The sequence below is a fragment of the Neofelis nebulosa genome, chromosome 11 (assembly GCF_028018385.1).
Source record: "Neofelis nebulosa isolate mNeoNeb1 chromosome 11, mNeoNeb1.pri, whole genome shotgun sequence".
Classification (NCBI taxonomy): Eukaryota; Metazoa; Chordata; class Mammalia; order Carnivora; family Felidae; genus Neofelis; species Neofelis nebulosa.
Window position 1 is genome coordinate 73,088,283 of NC_080792.1, and position 17,672 is coordinate 73,105,954.

The following is a 17,672-nucleotide window of genomic DNA, read 5'->3' on the forward strand; positions in this document are numbered from 1 at the left end:
AAAGGCTCCAGAATTTCTACCCCTAATTTACACACAAGGAAGCAATGTTTACAGGGGAAAAGTACCTGGGCTGGAATGTGAACAAAGGGTAGACTCCACGTCACTAGGTGTCCCTTCTCCAACCCCAAGAAGGCTAATGGGACACAGAATTCAATCATTCCAAAACCCCAGCTGTTTAATAACAAATGCTTCCTCACCCTCACCCCAACACAGCAGCAGGAAAATCACCAGTCCAACCTTGCAGGGAGGGGTGCGCTGCAGAAAACCAGGGAACAGGGAGCAACTGGTGGGGGGCTGGTCCTGCCCCCCATGTCACTGATTCCTGGGAGCATCAAGTTGGGCTGGGCACAAAGGCCTCTCCTCTGCCCAGCCACCAGCAGGGAGCTCCATCCAAGGGAGGCTGGGGATCCAGCCAGAGAACTTGAGAGGAAGCCAGGGCTGGCAGGGGGAGGAAGGGGATGAAAAGAGAAGAGACTCTGGTCTGCCACCAAGCCTGGGTCCTCTGGCCTGCCTGTGCCAAGTCCAGCTGCCAGGAGCGGGCCTCGCCCATCAAGAGGCTGCCACCACTCACACGGGCCTGGCCTTCTTGGCTTTCTTCTGAGACCTCACAGCGTCGTCGTGGGCTTTCCGCTTCTCTGCCAATTTGGTGGCCTGTGAGGAGGAAAGGGGGATCAAGCTGTGATTGTAGGGTACTTCTCCTACTCAAGGCCATCCCTTAAAAGCAGAGCTTCCACAGAAACTAAAAAAGCAAATTACCAGGAGAAAAAACAATTATTTGAACCACCTCAGGTCATTAAACATGCCTTTACCTTTGCCTTTATGACTCTATTATGTTACGGGCCCACAGCAAGTTAGTAGGATCCCACGTTCCTAGAGCCAGAGGCAACTGCCCCATTTACCCTTCTCCTTGGGAAAGCTGAGTGCCAATCAAACCTTCACCAGGCTGCTGGGGAGGTGTCAACCTGGAACAGTAGTCTTTTCCCCTGGGGACCATTTGGCAATACCTACTACAAAACACACATAGGCCTCTCAACCTGACAATGACATGCCTAAGAATTTACCCTGCAGAGACTTCAAAGGGATGTGCTCAAGGATATTTTCTAAGAATGCCTCAAAATGAAAAACAATCCAATCCTATCAGCAGGTAACAGGCCACTTGCATAAGCTACAAAAGGGATGGAATCAGCACAGAGGAGAGCCAGCTGGCCCCAGAGTTCACATGTGCAGCCACATCTGGTGGCCATACCTGGAGTCTCAGGCAGATGGCAGGGACTCACCTCTCGGATTTTGCGCCTCTTGCCAAACATGATCTTGTTATAAAGATACTTCTCCCGCTTCTTCATCATCATGATGGCCAGGCGCTTGGCTTCATTCTCCTCCTCCTGGGCCAGCCGCTGCTTGTCCTCCAGCTTCACAGTGCCTGCCATCACTCTGGGCTTCTGGGGACACAGGGTTAACACTTGCAGATGCCCCACCCCCACCAGTCCCCTGGCTCTTGCCCTTCTGGCCCAGGGCTGGTACCAAAGATGGCCAGTGGAGCTGCTTTCCAGACTGCACCCCCAGTCAGCTTCCCAGTACCTTCCCATCCATCCTCTCCTCCTCCAGGGCTGTCAGTCGGGCCTCTTCTTCCTTTTCTGAACCGGCCTCCACATCTTCTTCCTCCTCCTCTTCGTTTTCTCCCCCTTCATCACCATCACTATCATTGTCTTCCTCTTCATCCTTCTCTTCAGATTCATCCATACTTCCTGTAAATAACCAACGACTTCTGAGCCTGCTCTCCTCCTTGCAGGGTGAGAACTGGGGCCAGGCACCACATTCCTCAGCCATGAAGACATTCCAGATACGGTGCAGGGCTGCCCCAACCACAGCTCCTTCCGGCACCTCTCCCCACAGCCCCAAACACCTTCAGAGGAAACTCAAGGCGCCTCTTCCTGAGCTCTGCCACCTCCTATATAAATACTGATGACAACTTCCAGACCACTCGTGCTCAGTTACTCTCAACATCAACAGGTGATCATAGAATACAAACGAGGTAGGCCTAAAGGGCTTTGTGCCCCTGCTGCCCACTCTCAGGAGTTTGCTATCTTTGTAGCCAAGAAGGGAAACAAACAGGTGGGGCCGAGGCCAAAACCAGCCTGGAGGCACCCATCCACCCCATCGCCTGGCCCACTCACCTGGGTGCTCTCCCCGCTGCAGGGCCAGCAGCTTCAGCTTCTCAGGAGGGATGTAATCTCCTTCCTTCTCTGATACGAAGGGTGAGAGGTGTGGAGGCAACTGCACTCCAGGGAAGTAGTCCGCCACGGGGAGGAGGAGCCGGGCATTTACACAGTCAAACACCCACTGGGGCTGCACATAATACCTGGTGGTGGAGACAGGTCATGGAAGCAACCTGAAGCCCCACTGCATCTGCGCTTGAGACAGACCTCTACACCCAGAAACCCAAACAGGAGGAGGAAGATGAGAGCCTTGGGGGCTTACCTGCCAATAACAGGTGTCTGCTGCCCAGGCCGGTCCACAATCTGGTGGGTGATGCAGGAGTCTGTGACATCATATGTGGCCCCAATGCACAGAGACTTGTCCCAGGACACATCCCCCCCAAAACTCCTACAGGCACAGGAGGAGCCCACAAGAGTATTCAGTATGAAGTGGCTGTCCTGGGACCCACTGGCCCACAAGCTCACCCTCCCGGGACACTCCTGTCCCCACCCCACACCAGGATCAGCCCTGTCGTCAGGCTAACATATCCAGTGCCAGCCCAGTGGAGGCCTGCCCTAAGCTGGTGAGAAAGTGGTGTCAGCTGCCCTCTGACAAGTGCTTGCCACATACTCCAGAGTGAGCCAAGCACTCTCCAAGCCCACACAGATGAATCTGCACAAGCGCCCTGAGGGGTGGATGCTGACACCACCCTGATATTACTGTCGGGCATCCGGGGCGGGACGCAGCCCAGAGTATGGCAGAGCCAATGCCATCAGCTTCCCACCTGATGACAAAAGCCAGGGCCTCGCGGGGCACCTCACGGTTCAGGAAGAACTTCAGGCCCTCAAAAAGCTTCTTGTGCTTTTCCTGCGCCTCCAGCTCCTTCCTGCGGTCCTCCTCCTGTGCTGTCATCTCCTGCCACAAAAGGGGCCATGGCACCATCAGACCTGCCCACACCCGCACTGGAGGGCAGAGGGCGGAGATGGTCCTCAGCTTCCATCTAGGTCCCTCAGTCCCAACGCCCGCCACTACCCCAGCACGCAGTCCTCACCCCATCAGCAGGAAACTCGTCCACCTCAGCCTCCTCCTCCACAGGCACTACCATGCGGGCCAGACTGGCACCAAGGGCCGCCAGTTTCTATAGGAAAGAAGCAGAGCTGTTGCTTGCAGGTGGGAGATCTTGTCTGCGTGCACGGTCAGGGTGGGGAAGGTGGAGCAGCAACAGTTCTGGGACATCAGTGGGCTTGCGTTGCAAGGGCAAGCCCCGAGCCCACTCATCTAGCCATGCACAGTCCCACCCCCAGGCCAGGACCCACCCTTCTGAGGGGATACAGGGCCAGTGTTCTGGAAGCTTCTCTCACCTCCATAGAGCTCTCAGAGTCCAAGGCATAGGTGTCCTCACTGGCCTTCACCTCTGCATGGGCCTGACCCTCCAGCTGCGAGGCAGGGGGAAGATCAGAGGGAGAAGATGCCACAGCCCCCTACATCCATGTGGGGAGAAGGGCCACAGCCCCTGCACACTGAGAAAGACCCAGGCTGGGATCCTACCTTGGGCGGGTAGTGCAGGTTGATCGACTGGTAGAGGCGGAAGTTGACGAAGCCCAGTAGAGTGGTGTAGAACTCGGTGAAGGTGGCCATGACCCTGTAGTCAACATCTGTTGGGTGCTGGGGGGCACAGAAGACCCATTGGCAGTGCAGGTGCAGGTACAGGGGAAAGACAGCACGGACAACCCACGTGGGGCAGGGGACTCCAGCCTGCCTGAAGCTCTACCATGGTAGCCCTGCCTTCAGAGCTCTGTTCCATGAGAAGGAGCCATGTGGCATGTTCTACCCGGGAGCATTTTGGCTGAGGCTCTGGACAGGGGTCCCAAAGGTTAGGGGCATCCTGAGGTCAGTCCAAATCCCTGAGCCAGAAAGGGGGAGATGAAAAGGAGAAAAGGGAAAGTTCTGTCATGCTGCTCCCAGGACTGGATGGAGCTCCCCTGCCCCTGTCCAAACTCCCCAATCATCCTATAAATCCCAGCTCAGACCAGACTTTGGTCACAGAGGTGGCCTTCCAGGCCAGTCTGGTCACAGATCATTCCTATGCATCAGTCATCCCATAATCTTCATTAAATGTCTTCTCCAGGCCTAGGCTGCTAGCCTCTCAGAGCCCCGCCCCATCGCCAGTCCATCTGGGAGAGGCGGCCCTGCAGCAAGCAGTCTGTCACCCTGGGTGGACAGAACTCAGCATCCTCAAGCCTTGGCAGGAGGGATGGAGACTCAATTCAGCAACTCAGCCCCAGCCCCAAGCCAGAGACAAAGGCACAACTTAAGGATCCAAGATAGGGTGGAACAGCTGCCTGGCTCAGCCCCAGGAAGCTCTGGAGAAATGATGGGAGAAAAGCTGCTTGCTTGGGGCAAAGGCACACAGCTACCCTCAAGAGCAGCCAACCCAGGAAGTAGGGAACATCAAAGGACTCATCTTTGCCCTTGAGGAGTTGATAAAGCAAAACACGGAAAGGATCTGAAAGCCAGAAAAACAGCCTCGTCTCTTGAGCAGCACTGCCCCCAACAACCCGGGAGGCTAGCCCAGCTCTGCTGACCTCCGGGACCTGGATGGCAGGATATCCCGAGCAATGTCAAAGTTAGTAGTGATCACAACGTCCCTTTTTATGCTGGCCATGCCTGTGACTTTGAACTGTTTCTGTATCTTGCCACTGGGCAGTGTGAGTGTGAGGATGCAGGGACCAAGAGGTACCCCACCTGTCCCCCCCACCTGTCCCCCTACTCACACCTCCATCCGTCCAAGAGCATCTGAGGACAACTCCATTCTGAACTGCATAGTGCTGAGCAGGGTCCCTCCAACCCGCCCCCCCCCCCCCCCAACTGCCTGCCTGGGTCGTACTTTGAAGAGCCCAGCACTGGCTGCTCAGGGAAAGAGGACACAAGGGCCTCAGCTATGACCCAGGACTGGTCCCCCATTCTCCTGCTGAGAGGAAGTAGCAGTAAGCTGGCCAGGGAGGAAGGAGGAATGGGCAGTCTGTTCCCTTCCCCCAGGGTCAGCTGTGTGGAGGCTGGCCTCCACAGGGCCCTATTCACTACCCAGAGGACATACAAAGACCAGTCTGAGCAGCACGGGGGTGGGACATCAGAGAGAAGGAAGGAGAGAGAGGGCCAGAGAGGAAGGAAGCATGGCAGGAAGACAGGGAGGAAGGAGAAGGACAGAAGGGAAGGAACAAGGAAGAGGGAAGGGCCAAAGGCTTTGGCACACAACTGCCTTGAAGAGTGGGAAGAGGGGATTGCTGAGGACCAAGCTGCCTCTTACCCACAGACTGCAGCGTACCCCCAAACACCTCCACTGCCCTGTGGTCAGAGTGGGTTCTGGCCTCGGACCCCTGCCAACCCAGAGTAAAGGGGAGGGGCCCAGACCCCCAGCTCAACCTGGAGCACCCGATAACTTGGCAGGTGAACACACTGTCCAGCCAGGCTGGTGCATTTGCTGCTCAAGGCACAGGCAGGAAACTGGGTCAAATGCAGGCCCACAAGATGACAAGTCAGGCAGAGGGACAGCCTGACCGAGACTGTGGAGGGGAATAGAGGCTAATGCTGTCCCACGAGGAGGCAAAACCAGGATTTCTCTCTGTGGATCCCTGCCAAAAATTCCCAGTTTAAACCAAAATAAATAAGTAGTACCATGTGCTAAAAGCTTCTCATGTGCTCATCCTCCTCCATCTCTCCCAGTCCCCCCAGCCCTGGGTAGCGGTCAGCGGAAGCTGAGGAGTTACGCAAAGCAGCCTGGCCAAGGTCTGGCAGCCACTAGTGGCAGAGTGAGATGACGACCCCATGGGTCTGAGGGTAGGGTTAGGCTCATCCAAGCCTTGGCAGTTGCTCACTGTTCACTCAGCAACCCCAAAGGGCCAGGCACCAGGCACTTTGAAAGATTTTATTTTTTCTTATATCCTCAGGACAAGGCTTAGAAAGTGGAAGCACATCAACTGAGGCAGAGAGAGGTGCAGAACATGTCCAAGGTCACCCAGCTGGAGGATGCTGGAGACAGGCTGACTCCAGTTCTTACTATGATGCTGTACAGTACACTCCTCACCCCACATCCTAGCCCCGGCCACACGCAGGAGCCCAGCACATGCTGGACTATGCAGGACAACAAAATCCCCCACCCTGCCCAAGTCCTCATCTCTATGTAGGAGCCAGAGAAGGAGCAATGGCCCAGCACAGGCCCCTGCCTTCCCCATGAGCATACTCACATCATGGGAGAAGGCATACGGTGTGATCCACACGATGGGCTGCCCCAGCACTTCAGCCTGGTAGTAAATGCCTTTGATGGACAAGAAGACCTATGGGGAGAGACTGTGGTGAAAAGGGCAGGCAAAGGAGGGAGCTGGGCGGTCCCCCCTTCCCCAGGAGGCCCTGGGCTTACCTTGCGCAGGGCACGGGCAGCAATGACATAGTGCATAAACTCCACAGTGAGCCGGCGGCACAGCTGAATGGTCTGCACGTGGCACTTGCCAGTCCGTGGGAAGGTGGAGAAGAGGAAGCACATGGAGAGGGCGTCGTCCAGGTCCCGTAGAGCGTCTATGAATGTGGGGTACCTGTAGGACCAAGAGAACAGTGCCCAGAGGCTTGGTCACTCTGGGTTTCAAGGGGGACCCTGAATCCCTTGCCCACCCTGTTAGTCACCCCAGAGGCCCCATTCCCAATCAGGCTTTGCCACTCTCATCTCCTGACCACAGAGTTGGGCAAAGCCCAGGGGCCTGGCAGTGCCAGCTTCCCTATAGCCTTGGGAGGAACCATGGAATGAGGAAATGCCCACTTAGCTCTGAGGACCAGAGAAATCCCAATGGAGGTTCTGAAGACACCCACTGCTCACCAGTCTCCGCCTGGACCCATTTCTATTTGTGGCCAAAGAGGGTAGACCGAGTCAGTGGCTCGCTAACTCTTTTTCAAGGTGGAAACTGCAGTTCAAAGCAAATATATCTGGATGTCCAAAACAGAAAGCAGAAAAATGTGATGCTGACCTAGTGGACCAAGGGGGAGGGTGGGGCCTGCCCACACTCAGCAGCACTTACAGCTTGGCCCAGCCACAGGTCACCAGAGTGGGTTATGTCTTGTGCCTCACCACCCAGACCTCTAAGTTTGCAGAACCAATTAGAACCAGATGATAAAAATGCTGGAATTTTTTCAGTCCTGGGGCAGGAAAAGTCAGAGCAAGAAAGTGCCTCCAGGAATCCTGTGGTAAATTAGGAAGCTGACGAGAATGAGCCATCCATGGCGGTGGAGGATCCACTACTGCACATCTGCCCTGCTGAGGGATGGGGGCCTGGGTCATGGAGAGGACACTGGAGTACATGTAAGGACACCTGGATTCGTCCCAGCTGTGACCCAGAATGGGTCCCTTTGCCTCACCCAACCCTAGTGATATCACTTGGAAAATGACATTGTTGGAACAGACTATTGGTTTAAAACTGGGCTCCTGCAGCTCCCTGGAAACACTTGGGGACAAGTGGACAGATAGGGCCTCAGGTCTCCCTCCCCCAGCCAGAGTGGTTGTCAGGGCCTCTGGCACCCTAACTGCCTTCCAGGAAGTTTTCTTTTGAAGAAAGGGTTCTGCTGCTTCAAAAAGGAACTCTGAAAGCCACGAGACCAGAGGTGGCCATAGTCCTTCCAGGGCAACACTCCTTGCAATGCCTCAGGAGGAACCTGCCAGTCTTCGAACCATACCAAGATGGAAGAAAGGCTGCAGGGGCCTCTCCAAAGACAGCAGGAAGAGAGGCATCTGGTTTTCTTGTGTGGAGGTGGGAACCTCAACTGGCCCCCTCTGGTGCCTCAAAGTTTTCCTCTCTACACCTCATTGACAAACCCACCAATCCAGGGCCTTTGTAGAAATAGCACCCGAGCCACCTGTTTTTTTTTTAAACGGATGGTTAAGGAAATGGAGGTGACACACACTTGGAACACCACAACCACACAGCCACCTGGTATGGGCATGAATCCAGACACTTGATTTTTTGTATGTGTAATTTTACATTTGCTCCACACAACAGCTCTGTGTCACACACAGGACAGGAGCTATCGTCTCTGAGAGAACTTGCTCAGAGCAGGAACTGTTCTCAGGTCACCCAGTCTGCAGAGCTATAGTGAGGGCACATGTTGGGCTCCTAAGCCAGAGCTCTTCCCATGCTAGCCCATGGCTGGCCTGACTCAATGAGCCAAGTCCATCCAGCCTGGAACTAAGTGTTCCCAGGCCATCAGCCCCCAAGAGAAAGCAGACATTCACTAGCCTAGAATTTCAGAACCTTACCACTACTGACAATTTGGGCCAGGTTGTTCTGTGTGGTGGGGACTGTTTAGCAGCATCCCTGACCTTTACCCATTAAACACCAGTAAGACTCCTCCCCTGCCCCCCAAGCCCAAGTCACAAGAACCACAAGTGCCTCCAGACATTGCCAAATGTCTCCTAGGGGCCAAAACTGCTTGGTTAAGAACCACTAACTTTGTCAATGGATGAGTGGGACTGCTGAGTAGGCTGGGCAAAGAACACTTAAGATCAGAGGCAGCCAGCCATGTCTGCCAGATGTGACCATGTGCCTGGTGTGCACTCCCAGAACTCTGGCTCTCGATCACCACAGGGCCTATACACCTGCTGTTTCCTCTGCTTTGACCAGGCTTCCTTTGGCTGGCTGAAACATCTGCCCCCAAAGACTTATCTGACAAACCTGTAACTAACATATGTCCCCCAGATCCCTTTACACTGTTAGCATCCCACATGGCTCTTGCCGTGACTTGCAATCATTATAGCAATTTGTTTGTTTGGTTTTTTTTTTTTTTTTTTTTTTTGGTCGGCTTCCTCCAAAAGGATGCCAGCAACATAAGCAGGGTCCTGGTCTTAATCCCAGTGCTTGGACTGAGTCCCCAACTCACCGCTCCTTGACAATGTGATCAAGTTTGTAGTTTGGTTTGTTGTCCTTCAGACGCTCTACCGTGTTCCACTCACTCTTCCCATAGGCCTTCCGGAGCTTCCGGACGAACACCTGGGCGACAGAAGATCACTGATGCTGGGACCAAAGGCTCCTGGAAACCCCTCTTTCATCGAAGAGGGATGCATGGGGCAGGAGGGCTCTCAAGGCTTTCTGAAGCTGACCACAGCTGTCTGTGCCATCTGACCCCCTCAAGCCCAGGATGTATAAAACAGCAAACTCCAAAAAACATCAAAACTGACCCACACTGATAAGTAGAGCCAGCTTGCTGCACCCATGATGGATGACCAGAGATAACCACTTAGAAGGCTGACTCCTCACATTTAGATGAAAACATGTTTTCAGCTCTATTTTCCAACTGAGGCCAAGTGACTCACCAGCAAAGCAGCTCAGGGCCAGGAAGGCTGGCCTTCATTCTCAGCACCAGTCTGCACGGGCATGAAGCAAGCCACGGACCCACATATGGGGCTAGGTCACACAGGAAAATGCAGCCGAGGCCAGGCATGGGCCCAGAAGGTCCTCCAAGCCAACTGATTTCTTCCCTATAAGTACTTCTGGTCAGGCCTGCCCTTGGTGTTCTTCAAAGGCTCTAAAGCTGCCTCTGCTAGTGTCGTGAACAGCAGCTCCAAGACAGCCATTTTCCACAAGAGGGCCAGCAGCAGGCGCTGGCCAGTCTCCTGTGGCCACCAGGCGGCGCCTCACCCTTCCTAGCACAGGGCCTCAGCCTGGCCCTGCAGCTCAGTGAAGGCTTCAGTAACAGTAGTCTACTCTCAATTACCTGCATTTGGTCTATGAGGTTTCTACTTTCCCTGTGGTATTTAAGCATTTAATAGTTTCTATTCGTGGAATAAAAAGCTTGGTCTCCTGGGAGCAATTCCAGAACGAATTCGAAAAGCAGCGGTTTCTTTGGGCAAAGAAGAATACACAAAAAAAGCCGCTCAAATAGTACCACCTTTGCTTCAAAGGCAATAAATTTATTCTTCCAAAAGACCCAGGGGAAAGGTACAACAGGTAAAGCATTAATCATTTGCCAGGTTCTGTGCAAGTGATTTCCACACATGTGATCTCATTTGGTTAATCCTCAAGACATTCCTTTGAGGTAGAATTACTTCACCCTTCCATAGGCTTGCTCAGAGAGGTTAAACAATCTGCCCAAGGTCACGGGTGGTGGGTCACAGAGCAGCGATGGACCCCATCCAGACACTAGAGCCTAGGCCTTACCTTGTACTCCCGGAACTTGTTGACAATAGGTTCGTGGAGGAGGAACTTGATGTCTTTGAGAAGGTAAAAAGTTCGGGCTGCTGTGGAGCCCTTGTTAACCTTCTTCTTATGTTTCGGTTCATGGGGATAAATGCCCTTCAGGATGCACAGCCGCCTGGAAGATAAAAATTATTCCTTCTGTAGGTAAATGTACTAAGCACTGGCCACATCAGGCCAGCAAAACAGCAGTGAACAATGAAAATGGGGGCCTTGCCCTTAGAGAATTCACATCTTAGTGCAGGATCTGACAATCCCAAGTTCCCCCAAAACCACCTAATGTAGACTGTCACAAGCACCAGAAAGGAAACAATCAGAATACTAACAGGGGCCAGATGGCACGTATCCTTTTTTCACAAAGGGAGTCAGGAAAGGCCTTGCTGAGAAACTCACACTTCAGCCATATAAAAGATAGAGGGAAAGGCATCCTAGGAAGGACAGAGGCTGTAGGAGCGAAAAGTGCTGCGTGACTAAAAGTGGGCCATGTGGCAGGGCCCACAGGCTGTGGAAAGATATGATTTGACTCTATGAGGAGTTGAGAACCCCTAGGTGCAGGATCAGGGGTCTCTTCTGCCAGAACAGAGCGAATGGGTGACAAAGACCCAGCCAGAGAGTAGCAATGCCTTGTACCAGTGGACCCATTCTGATGATTAAGGGTGGCATGACCCATTCTCCAGCTTCCCTAGAGACCACACCTGGCAAAGCACAGCTCACTTACAGCAAAGCCAGATGAGGAAGAGAATGAGAAATGTCAGAATTCTGGACAGTTTGTGGTGGCACAGGGAAGATAGGGATGTGGCTGAGTTTTCACCATTACTGAGCATGATTCATTGCTCAGGAACCCCCGTGGCCCCCTTATGCCACTCCTCTCCAACCTCACCTGAAGTCGGCCAGGCTCAGCTGCAGCTTCTTCCGGGCTTTGTTTCGGGTGATGTAGTTGGTGGCAGAGCCTCGTTCATACTTGGGGAGAAAAAAACCCAAGTGACCATTAGCAATGATTGCAGTGATGGCATCAATCTCTGGGCATGCCTCATGCTAGGGGCAACTATCACTGTGCACAACCAGCTGATAGGCTTCTGGGACAGGAAATGCTACAGGGAGGGAGTCCACCCACCTGAACAAGCTCTCCTGTACTGTCCTTGCAGTACTCAGCATAAAGGACACACACATCTGCATGATGCTGGGGACCATGAGGTTGCTATGGATCAGGTGCTATACCAAAAGCACTTAGTAGTGGCTCTAAGTATTGGCTACTTTGATCAGCAATTATTTTATTTAATCCTCACAACAACCATGGCTTGTGTCCAGGTCACACAGATTTTTAAGGGCTGGGATTCAAACGTAGGTCTGAGTCCTGAGCCTCAGTGCCTAATCCCCTAAACTGGTTTTTTCAACTTTTTCACTATAACCAACCCTTACCACCAGAAGGCTTTTTAGACCTCTCCCTTAATCATCCCCTCTCACAGCCCCACGAAATATTAATACTACAAACATACCAAAGATCTGTTTAATGTGGTATTTTAGAGGGCCACAAACCATTGAAATATCTAAGATCCCTTCAACTAATTTTTGTTCCTTTGGGGGTGATATCTGGTTGAAAATGCATGCCCTAAGCCAAAAAACCTCTCCCCTCCATCATTCATTCACTTAACAGAAAATAAGAGGATCTCTACTATGTTTCAAATATTAAGCAAGATGCTTAATGATGAGAGCAAGGAAGACAAAAAAGGCCTGGTCTCTACCTGCCCCTAAGGAGCATACTGTCTGATGCAATCATGTGGATGTCTGTAGTGCCAAAATGCTGCCTCATGCTCATATCTCTGTATTCCTGATAAAGAGTAGCAGTTCAAGGTACCAAGCGTGTCCTTTCCAAACAAGATCATCCTCTGCAGTAAAACAGCAGGGACCTGACGGCCAGGTCCGGCTCTAAAGAGATAAACCTATAGCCCCTCAAGAGGTTTATGATCACCCCCCATCATAAAACACACCTTCATTTATTCTTTCCAGACATTGTCCACTGGGGATACAAAGATGAGCTTCAGACTGTCTCAGAAAGTTGGGTTTAAAAGTGTTTTCCATTACATATATGTCTGTCATTATGCTTATCCTTCTAAATAGCAAGTGGATAAATAGTTCTCACGTGGGATGATTTCACTCCCTGGGTGTGTGTGAGATGGAGGGAAGGGAATTAGGCATTTTGGGTTGTTGAGTGGCACTGGCATCTAGTGTGTAAGAAGTCAGGATGATACTAAACATCCTACAATGCACAGGACAGGTCTTTCCACGACAAAGCATTATGTGGCTCAAAATGGTTGTGAAACCCAGCTTTAACAACTGTCGTGACTTGTTTACATATCTGCACCTGTGCTGCAAGGAAAAATTTTCTATCTTAAATCTTTGTGATTCTAAACACTAGCACTTACTGGTTGTTCAACAGTGTATGGGTTAAATATAAACAGGCAACAGAAACTTTCAATCTGAAGAAAACACAAGACAACTACATCTTCCTCACCTTCATCCCTTCCCCCATCTTTTCATACCACTAAGGTGATTCTCCATACGGCAACAAGAAACCCTTGAAAAACTGTATCGTGGTACTTTCCCTTTAGCTGAGTTGTACTGCACTTGGAATAAAATCCAAGCTCCTCATTGTGGCTCACAGGCCTTATACATCTGGTCCCTGTCTAACCTCAACCTCACCAAATGCCATTCTTCCCTTCCCTTGGTTTACTATACCCTAAGCCATCTTGATGTCTTAATTCCTCGCGCACAGAAAGCTTTTCCCACCTAAGGGTCTTGGCACTGAGTTTCCCCTGCCAGGTTTGCTCGCTAAGCACTCCCATGGCCCAGAACCCATGTGAGATCTTCTGAACTTTCTGATTGAGGCTTAAATGTTGAATAGGAGAGACCTTCCAAGACAACACCAACTAAAGTAAGTAGTAGCTTTTTTCTATCCACCAGCCTTATCTTTCACATCACATTTAACAATCTGTGATCGTTTTGTTGGTGTCCACATCCATTTGTTTACGTTTCCCTCTCCAATGTCAAGGGCAAGTCTAACAGAACAGAGAATAACAAGTTTTGGAAATGATAAACTTGACCTAACGATAAACTTCTCATAATGTTTATTACTGTTTCAGTAAACAGTTGCCTTTCGACCGGGGCTGCATTTGGGGTGAAGCTTTGCTTGGCAACCCCAACTTTGTTTTACAGCCCTACTCCAAGGTTCTTTCCTGAACTTCATCGGACGAATAGCCGTCGTCGCCCATTCTCGGACCCCATCTCGTGGCTGTTTCTCATTGCGCTGATCCCAGCCGTTTCTGTACGCATGAAGGGCTGAGGCCGGGAAAGGCGCAGTCCCTTGGCTCCGTCGCTCCCACCACCCGCCCCCCGCCCCCCAGCGCCACCCCGCCTGGTCATATGCCCCACTTACCTTCTTCTTCTCTAGGCCTCCCATGGCTCCACGTTGAAGAGTCTACTAGCGCCCCGTGGGCAGACGGCGCCACTTCCTCCCGCAACGTGCCCCGCTTAGGGTCCCGAGGCCCCTACGCCGCCGGTCTGCGCGGGCTGCTCGATGAGGTGCCTGAGCGAGTCTGGGGAATTATTTGACTTTCCTCCTCGAAATTTACTACTGAACTTTCTGGAAAAAAAAAATTCACTGAGACCTCTCTTTAGAGTTCTTTTCCATCTGTGGACCTATTTTAGACAGTTTTAATGTTTCAGCGAACGCAGATTTTCAGGCGTTTCTATAGACATCCTGATGACGATCGCTTGACTTTATGAGCCCCGTTGCATGTTGGGATGGAGGGAGGCGGAAGGCCCTGCGGCTGCAGCGCAGTACCTTCTGGGATTCCAAGGACGGCAACACTCTGAGGTGCGTGAGCGGCAGTGGCGTTGTCCCGGTAACGGTTGCTAGGCGTCGTGGGAACTTGGGAATTTGGCCTCCGTAGAGGAAAAGCCACCGCCAGGGGCGCTGAGTGAAGCTGGACTCTTCCCCGTTGGCCTGTGTGGTTTTCCTTTGGTTCTTTGGCTCTTAGTGGGGATAAAGTAGATCAAAAGCAGACTTTTCCTCACAGAAATATAGTGACTTGAGAAGCCACTCATATATACCCAGCCTTAGCGGTGGATTGAAAAATGACAAAAGGCCAAGTAGAGTTATGGAACTTGTGGTATTTTAAATGTACATTCAGCACATTTGAGCTTTTTAAATGTACATATGTCTTCCGTATGTGTTCCTCAAAGGATAATTACAAGGTTTATACAAATATTCACACCACCTTCAGATGGTGTGTGATGTAAAATGTTGGGATCTGGGAGCCAACAGTCAAGAAAGAATTCTTGAGATGTCTCTGGTGCAAATAGGTGGTTTTGTTAAAGCACGGGGCTAGGACCCATGGGCAGAAAGAGCTGCACTGGATTTGCGAGGAGTGACTGATTATATACTTTCAAGTTGGAGGCAGGGATAGTGTAAGTCTCTAAGGAATTTGGATGTAAGGTTTCTAGGACTTTGAGGGGCTAGCTGCTGCTAAGACAAGGTCATTTACTACTGTCTAGTAAACCCTTAGTCATGAGACCCTTCAGATGTGTATCAGTGGGCCGTATGCTTGGAGGATGATTGCTAACATATATCTTGGGGGAGAGGGTAGAGAAAAAGGCAGTTTCCATAGAGATTTCTATATATTAAAGAAGACTTACAGGATCCTGGAGATTTTGGGCGAGTGTTAAGATAAGGTTGCCTTTTGCCTCTAGCAAAGTATTAACAACGAGGCAGTTGAGTTCCTGGAGAATGGTCACTCTGGCTGTCTCAAGTACTTGTCAGTAGGCTGTAAGTCATAAGGATGTTTAATTTTTTTTCTTTTGCCTTTGTTCTCCAAATCATTGCCCCACCCCTCCGAATAATCTTGACCCTAAAATCTTTAAGGTTGCTGAGGTTGGAAGGTCTTATCTTCTGTAACTTCTTGCTGAATAGGGGTGTAGAGATGTCCCTACCTATGGTCACTTGGAGACATATATATAGGAGTTATGAAAAGTAGAGGCAGCTGAATCTAAGGGAGACTGCATATATGGATCTCCCTGAGTGGAAGGGATCATCTGCCAACTTGAAGATATGGCAGTGAAGGAGCCTGCTCACCAGGTGGGTGGTATGGGAGAAAAGAGCAAAACATGATTAGAATAACAAAAAGAAGAAGAAGCCCAAATAAGAGTCCTTTGATAGTTGACAAAAATCATCTCCAGTCTAGGAGTTTAACCAATCATTAAAGGAAAGAGAGGGATAATTTGTAAGTGCCCATTTGAGGGGCATCTGGGTGGCTTAGCTGGTTGAACATCTGGCTCTTGATTTCAGCTCAGGTCACAATCTCACTGTGACTCTGAGCCCCACATCAGACTCTGCACTGAAAGGAAATTCTCTCTTCCTCTCTCTGCCCCTTTTCTGGGCACGTGCTTGCTCTCTCTCAAAATAAACTTAAAAAATAATAAAGTGACCATTTGAGTATTCATGCCAGTTTGAAACCCAGTAATATTTTTGTTGCAACAGAATGTGTCCATGGTTGTTTTAAATTTGGAAGGTTGGCTGGGTTGGTAATGGTTCTAATAATGCATCTGTGCATCCAGGCAAAACCCAGAGTACAGCAATCTATCCAGCTTGGGGGAAACCATGACCACAGGTTAGAGCTGCATAGCCATTGTGTCTCATTAGGAGCCAGCCATCTAATTCTGGGCCTCCTTGGGATGCAGTCAGGATATCAAGTGTCATTCGGTTTTAGAGGGCCACCTTTTGAATTTGTGGTTGACTACGAGTTGGGTCTGGTTGAAGGCGGCTGTTGTATGCTTGGCTGAAGCCTCTACTTGCAATTTTATATCATTACAGGCAACTCCTGGGACAAATATGGCTAAGGGATAAAACCATCAAGAAACCCTCTTTGTTTGATGTCTAACTTTAACAATATCCTAATTATGAGGAATCACTGGCAAGTAGGAGAAGACTTGTCTGGGGATATGGGCATCCCCAAGTGCAATATCCAATACAGTCATAAGGAAAGTGGGGCCATCCATTATCTCCACAAGTCCATAGTTAACCCCATGGAGTGAGGTGCACTCTGGCTTTTTGTGGGGAATAAACGTAGGAATCCCCTGGGCTTCACCAGTAGGTTAACAAGGCATAAAGAAATACAAAGCCATAGGATGCTTACACCCGAGTTTGAGTAAATAAGATTGGCAACCTGGAATAGGGAGGTGCAAAGGCACCCCCAAATAGAGGAGGCACAGAGCCCCCAGAATAGAGAGGGAGGGGCACAAAGGCACCCAATACAAAGGTATATGAGGTAAACAAGATTAGGTGTTCAGGGTGGAAGCATCCCCCAATTTAGTACTATAGCAAAAAGCTGCTTTCACAGGAGGAAAGGACAAAGTTAGGTAAACTGGTAAATTGAGCTACAGACCTCTGCACTGCAGGTGAAGCAGCCCAGAGTGGAAATGGTTAACAAAAGAAAAGTTGTCTTGTTAACCCTCAGGTTATTCCCCCTATCTGCCTTATCCCCTAGGCTAGCTAAGATAAAGACAGGGTGCCTCCTGTCTGCTGTTAACAACAATCTGCCCATCTGCCTGGTGCCAGGATTTTGTTTTATATTGACCCAAACCCCAAACACCGTATATCTTCAAAACCCCCTTTTCCCTCACATCCCCAAGTTAATGTTCCTAGTTTCTTTGTCTCTTTGTGCACGCCCATCACGTTTGTAAGCCTTCTGATCTTAATAAATAGAGGGCAAGGACCCTTATTTGGGGCTCTTGTCTTTTCCAGGACATTAGCCATCTCTCGCTTTTAATCCTGTGTTCTGCTCTCTTGCTAGACAAGAGAGAATTTTAGACCCAGAGTCTACAACAGCTTTTAAGAAGTGATTTTTTTCATCCCAGCCACACAGAACTGGTCAAGATTATAGTTGAGTTATACAATTGTTGAGGAATCCCTCCCATTTTCTGGCTATTCAAATAATCATATGCCCATGGGGTCCTGTTATTATCCCCACAGAATAACAAACATGAAGATTGTCTATACATGAGCTATTGTGGCAATTTTTTGGAAGTAAACCTCAAGTTGTCTACCTTAGACAACTAACAAATATTCAAAGACAATCAAAACTAGAATTTAACATCTGCAAAGGTGTGTTCCTGAAACATAATTTTTCTTTAAATTCACCCTTATTTCCAGAGATGGCCAAATCAAGACTTATTTGTTTGTAAAACAAG

At 50.4% G+C, this 17,672-nt stretch overlaps 1 protein-coding gene across 2 annotated transcripts; it reads right to left on the reverse strand.

The window, feature by feature from the left end:
* Window positions 1-149: 149 nt before the first annotated feature.
* Window positions 150-13,994, reverse strand: PES1 (pescadillo ribosomal biogenesis factor 1). Of its 2 annotated transcripts, none has more exons than XM_058690837.1 (15): window positions 13,861-13,994; window positions 11,308-11,387; window positions 10,392-10,545; window positions 9,115-9,224; window positions 6,614-6,785; window positions 6,441-6,530; window positions 3,745-3,861; window positions 3,558-3,632; window positions 3,248-3,334; window positions 2,981-3,111; window positions 2,479-2,604; window positions 2,175-2,359; window positions 1,579-1,745; window positions 1,278-1,436; window positions 150-651 (listed from the first exon to the last, which is right to left on the reverse strand). In XM_058690837.1, exons 1-15 carry the CDS (start codon window positions 13,882-13,884, stop codon window positions 568-570), a joined length of 1,761 nt encoding a protein of 586 aa, XP_058546820.1. In that variant the 5' UTR covers window positions 13,885-13,994; the 3' UTR covers window positions 150-567. The 2 variants fall into 2 exon arrangements, with proteins under 2 accessions (XP_058546820.1, XP_058546819.1); XM_058690836.1 differs by having other exon boundaries at window positions 1,278-1,439.
* Window positions 13,995-17,672: the final 3,678 nt, after the last annotated feature.

What these genes read in the sequence shown, in the direction of transcription:
- PES1 (XM_058690836.1), bottom strand. Translation starts at nt 13,884, where the DNA reads ATGGGAGGCCTAGAGAAGAAGAAG. An exon ending in GAGGCCTAGAGAAGAAGAAG is followed by an intron (nt 11,388 to 13,860) that starts GTAAGTGGGGCA and finishes TTTCTCCCCAAG; the next exon opens with TATGAACGAGGCTCTGCCAC. An exon ending in CTGAGCCTGGCCGACTTCAG is followed by an intron (nt 10,546 to 11,307) that starts GTGAGGTTGGAG and finishes TTTATCTTCCAG; the next exon opens with GCGGCTGTGCATCCTGAAGG.